Genomic DNA, 5882 nt, shown 5'->3' with positions numbered 1-5882 from the left:
TATTTTCTTGTTGATAATGATGCAATTGAAAAAAAAATGGATGTGGTGAAACACAAAAAATATAATAGCATATATCCTAAATTGAAAATATAAAATATTTTCAGAGAAAGGTCTTCAACAAGTGTAAACACACCCTTAAATAAGCTCTGAAAGGCCCGACAACAAAAGTAATAAAATCCATGGTAACAGAACAATGGCACTTCTTCAAAATTAACCTAAAAAGTAATAAAACGACACAAAAACACATTAACAACCATCATCTCATGACTCTGGACGGGCGCTTTAAATCTGCTGTGTGTTAAATTAGTTTTTAAAGACCAGCTGTGTCAGATTTTTCATACTTCTACCTTCCGAAGAACAGAACGGTATATTGCAGTTCTACCTTACCTGGTTGAACAAAATACCTTTCAGTGGATGTGTTTAAAGATACAATGAAGTAAGCATTTAGTCAGTGCAATGTTCCATTGTTGTTGGCCTATATTGGATTAACTGTTTAATTTGTACATGGTGCATGATAAGAAATATGGGATGAGTGTTAAAGTACAGATGTATTTTTGTAAGGCAACAAATTTTGCACAAGTTTGAAGGTAATGTGCTTATTTAATGCTAGGACATTATTTTGTCCCATTTTGAAAAATGAAAACAAACCTTTTAATTTTATTCCCTCATAAAGACATTAACACAACAAACAAAAACAAACATACAACAACTTTGTCACATCTTATCACATCTTGTCACGACTTATCACATCTTTTTTTAAAAAATAGCTGTCTACCTAAGAATGTGAGAAATCATTCATTAAATAAATAAACACACTAAGCTTCAGTGAAACCTGTTAAAACTGGACCTCTTTGGCAAGTTCCGAAACAGTGTCTTACGTTCAAAATTCATTGAATCATTCTTTGGTGGATAGCTATTTAATCGATAAAAAAAACGATTAAAATATTGCCAATATGATGATGTATAATGGTTATGATCACCAAGATACATCAATTCTCCACCTATACAATTTGCAGGAATACCACACAAAAAATGAAATGTTGAACTATTTGTGACAGTTAAAAAAATCTAAAACAGTGAAATGAAATATTTGTAAGGACGAGTTGTTCTCAAAATGGTAAAAAATGAACCATTTTTGGAGAGGGTAAGCCTTTAATGTGATCCTACGAGTGACCAAAAAACAATAGTAAAAAAATTAACACAGGATGGTGAAAATGAACCATTTTTGGAGAGGATAAACCTTTAATACGATGCTATGGGAGGCCTAACAACAATAGTAAAAAACTTCACACATGGAACCAAGATTATTAGTTTAACAACTTTTGTTTACATCAAAAGAAAATTTGCATAACAACATTTTTCCCACATTTTCAGAGGTTTAACTTATCTAAGCAACAAACAATAATTGAGCAATGAATACGATGATGAAACTGGTCAAAATTATTCAAAACCTATAAAAATTGGTTCTAGAATTTCTTGGTTATATTATTTTACATTCTTTTCTTCTATAACACTGTGGTTTATTCTAAAGAATGACCACACAATAAACTGCACAGTGCCTATAATAACAGGATAATAACATGCCATATTAAACATGGACCCTCGGAGATCTGCCGAGGCTATCATTGATTTGTCTTTGAGTTGACTGTATCCATAGCTGTTCAGGATGGCCACGGCTAACATTGGAGACAATGATAAGGCAGGCTTGGTGATAAGGGCATTTGTTCCAAATACCATCGAAGAAATTGGCTGCCTGAAATTCAAACCAAAATTATGTTGATAATTTAAGACTCCTTTGGCCTTTATAATTCAAAAACTATAAGAGAAATCTGAATATGATTGAAAAATACAAACAGGGATTTTTCATTAAGAATCCAATATTTTCAAACTGGACCAAAATTTTAAAAATGATGATTTTTAGGGTGCAGCCCAACTTTGGCCCCCTATAGACTGAAAAGGCTAAATGCTATTTAAAATCTGTAACATATTTATCATATAGAATGTTACAAGAGACCAATTAAACAATGTTATGTTGAGTTATAAATATTTTAAGGGCAAACAGGTAAATATCAAATCGTTATTTTTTTCTGTCTGTGGCTGAGTAAAAAAAAAACATGTTTTTGCTCAATAATAGAATAATTTCTTTTTTTTCAAAGTAATTCCCCCCCCCAACCCTCCTTCGTATAAAAATTGTCAGTACCTAAATCAAATAGTAGTTTTTCATCCCAAGTAAATCAAACTCCAACTTCCACGCCTCTTTGTAAATAAACGTTAGCCCCTATTGCATTTTTTTTTCAACAAAAAACAACACAGGTAATGCAAGAAAATTGGTAATAAGACCGGTCTTACTTTCTGTTGTATTTGGTTTTGTTATCGTCAGCTATGTCTGCTAAAGGCATGTTGAACAGTCCAAAAATTGAGCTTGTTGCACATCTGAAATTAAACACATGACTACAAGGTTTCTTAAAATAATTGTTTGACTGTATGATTAGTGCTGGATAATTTGTTTTGCATCAAGTTGTGTATTGTATTTGTACTTTTAGTTGAAGTTGTATTGATTTTGTCTTATAACATCCCCCCCCCCCCAAATAATTGGGGTTTTACGTCGTTAATATTTCCTTCTGTATTTTACATAATCACACTTATTAATAACTCCATAATGATTCATCTTACGAATCCAAATACGTTTTATGTGAGGCGCCTATTACGGGTATGCAAAATAACCTTTTTTTTTTTACCGTCACAATTATATTTTAGGACCTCCATTAATTTTTGTTTTGCTTACTGTTTTATTAATGAAACAAATCATTTCTGAGCTCCTAAAATCAAATTGCGGAGGTCCAGAAACATTTTATGAGCTCCTGAAATTGGCTTAATGCAAAAAAAAATACTTGACCTCCAAAAATTAAATTGCGGAGGTCCTGCAATAATTGAGACCTCCTTAAATAATTATAACTTTGATTCATCGCCTCATAGTTTATTGCATCATAGGTCGGTTTGTTACACACATTTAACCATAGGTACCAGACGAGAATTATTTGACATATAAAGGGTCTATAAATTCTCGTGTAGCTTCTGTGACTTAAACTGATTAAATGCTTTTAACAGGTTTATTGCATCAATCGGTTTATACTTGTCAGTCAGCAGAAACAGCATGAGACACCAAGGATGATCCGGTCCTATGTAGAGCATTGCCAGTCCTGTAAACACAACAAACACATAGCTACAACGTATCACCATGGCGTAGGAGTATTTGTGGAGAAATGGAGTCAACAGGATCACTACGATCTACAAAACAATCCAGATATTAATGGTCTCATTAACTATGTAAAGCTATGACAAACAAGATATTAAAAAATGCAGAATGCACAAGATTACCATAAATAAGGAATCGGGCGGTTGAAACCGCTACCCCCACTGTTTGAAAATTAGTGTAATTTCCTGCATTTTTTAAAAGAAAAAAATGTGTTTGCAGCATCGAGCAGACGCAGTACGAAAATTTCATTACAAGCGTATAGCAATTCTTCAGAGAAATTCTGCATCAGCCTAATAAGGTTTTAAGCGAATTAAAATGTATGGTTCACACAGTTTCAGTGAGACAGTCTGCACTAAAGTTAAGACATCCATTTCTATTCTCTAGATTTATGGTAATATAAGATGGTGGTAAGAACCCTTACTACTAGTTTTTGCATTCAAAACATTATTAATGAATCAAAGTAAGTTAGTTGACAACTCTCGGTTTTTTTTATATTTTTTTTTCAAATGCTTAGTTGGTTTGAATTAAATCTGATGCCTTTCATTACTCACATTTGACACGATATCAACGCTGCCATAGAACATCTTTCTTGTAGTGACTGAAATTACAACATCTGAAATAAGCTGATCGCAAATGATCACCATAAAACTCTCAAGGAATGCTTTGTGGAAAATTTGGCAAAAGTTAGTTGAGACAAATGATATAAAGTTTCTATCAGTCAATAACTGGCAAGCTTGTTTGCAGTAACCTTCCTCTGGGCTTGTTTCAGTGGCATTATCTCCATTCGTCTTTTTGGCTAGATCGTACTTGGTATGAGCATTGAGTCCTGTATATCTAAACAACAGTGCCGCACATATTGCCACAGCAACAGCTGTGAATTGAAACGCTCTAAAATTATGCAGACTGTCAGACGAGAACTCGAATAACATGACACTTGGACTCCCAAATAAGCTAGCAATTTGTGCATAACGGACTAGAGCAATTCGATCTGCTTGTTCGTGAGACAGTTCGGTGAACAAAGCACAGAGAGCCAGACCGGCAAATGTGTACATTGTGTCCCATAGGAACAACGCCACAATAAGGTGAAGTCCTACGATCCAGGACCCTTCACCCCACTGTACCCACGGTACGAGGAAAGAAAGGGCGAATAAGGGCCCACTGTATAATATGCTTTCGCGCCTGCTCTTGGTGAAACTGAATTGAGTACAATTATCTTGTACGTATGCAAACAGTGGGTCGTTCACGGCGTTCCATACGAGATACAAAACTTGTGCTAGTTGAAACCACTTTTCGTCAATGTAATAAAAGTTTAGATATACTTTCACGTAGTAAAAATTAAAAGCTGAGCTAAGCAACTGGAATGCTATGGTCGCCGAGCAATATCCCAATATCCCTTGGTGTGTAATCGCCATTGAAGAAATTTACGTCAATAATTCAGAAGGTACTAAGTTTCAAATCGACCGCTCAAACTACATATCTCAAAATGTGTAAGCACGCTTCATAAGCCACGTTACAACTGCATCGCTGACACAAGTATATATAATATTAGTCCGTTGTTTACGATCACACCACATACAAGTACATCCTGTTCCTTTTCATTTAAAGATAGAAAATTGTGCAGTCTCTGATTCAATTAACATTTTACATATCCTTGTTTACCTGCGACAAGGGAATACATCAAACATAAACATTTACAAGCTAAAAATAGAATACATGCTTTATATTGACTCTCGCAACTTAATGAATATTCATTGTTAGAAACAACTCATTTTCAGATTTATTCCATCATATATGTAATATATCGGATATCTATATGTTGTGGCAAGCCGTTTTCATAATTATTCCATTTATTAAATATCTCATAATTATATATTAGATAACATATCATTTCTTGTACTATATGACTTATATGACTTAATCCACTTCGTCTACTACTAGTACTAGGGGACATAGAGCGACTACAGTGTCTTTCCACCTTCTTCTGTCCATAACTGTTGTTTTTGCCTCTTTCCGTGTCTTGTTTATCTGCTGTAAGTCCCCTACGCCAAGTGTTTTTGGGTCTTCCTCTCCGATGTCCTTGAGGGTTCCAATCAAATGCCTCCTTGGTAACGTTTTTGTCACTTATTCGTAGAGTGTGACCTATCCATTTCCATTTTCTACTTCTTTGGTGTTCTATAGGTTGTTGGTTTGTCCTGTTCCAAAGGTCTTTATTGGATATTTTCTCTGACAACCGAATGCCAAGGATGTTTCTGAGACAACGATTAACAAAGGTTTGGATTGTTCTGATCGATGCTACAGTCTCCCCCAAGTTTCTGAACCATAAGGTTGGACCGACTTAACATTGGAGTTGAAGATCTTAATTTTTGTGCTGGTTCTCATTGCTTGACTTCTCCAAGCAGGCCAGAGCATTTGGAAGGCTTGCTGTGCTTTACGTTTTCTGGCAACAATGTCCTCATCTGTACCACCTGTAGTGCTTACAACATTGCCCAAGTATGTGAAGATGTTTACATCCTCAATGTTTTACTGTTGATTGTGAACTGTTCAGGCTGGTTGGCAGTTATTCTCATTGAGTTGGTCTTCTGTGGATTAATATAGAGACTTGTCCTTTTAGTTGTAGTTTCTATGT

General features: G+C 34.8%; 1 protein-coding gene across 1 annotated transcript; it reads right to left on the bottom strand.

The window, feature by feature from the left end:
- Window positions 1–645: 645 nt before the first annotated feature.
- LOC148619794 (solute carrier family 68 member 1-like) lies at window positions 646–4951 on the bottom strand. Its single transcript, XM_088580070.1, has 4 exons — window positions 3808–4951; window positions 3134–3288; window positions 2350–2433; window positions 646–1753 (listed from the first exon to the last, which is right to left on the bottom strand). Exons 1-4 carry the CDS (start codon window positions 4666–4668, stop codon window positions 1486–1488), a joined length of 1368 nt encoding a protein of 455 aa, XP_088436196.1. The 5' UTR covers window positions 4669–4951; the 3' UTR covers window positions 646–1485.
- Between the last annotated feature and the right edge of the window lie 931 nt (window positions 4952–5882).

This window comes from Perna viridis, chromosome 4 (genome assembly GCF_037379345.1).
Source record: "Perna viridis isolate PV_CMFRI_1.1 ecotype Kerala chromosome 4, ASM3737934v1, whole genome shotgun sequence".
Lineage (NCBI taxonomy): Eukaryota > Metazoa > Mollusca > Bivalvia > Mytilida > Mytilidae > Perna > Perna viridis.
The sequence above is the reverse complement of the archived record's forward strand: the minus strand, read 5'-3'. Positions and strand labels throughout refer to the sequence as shown.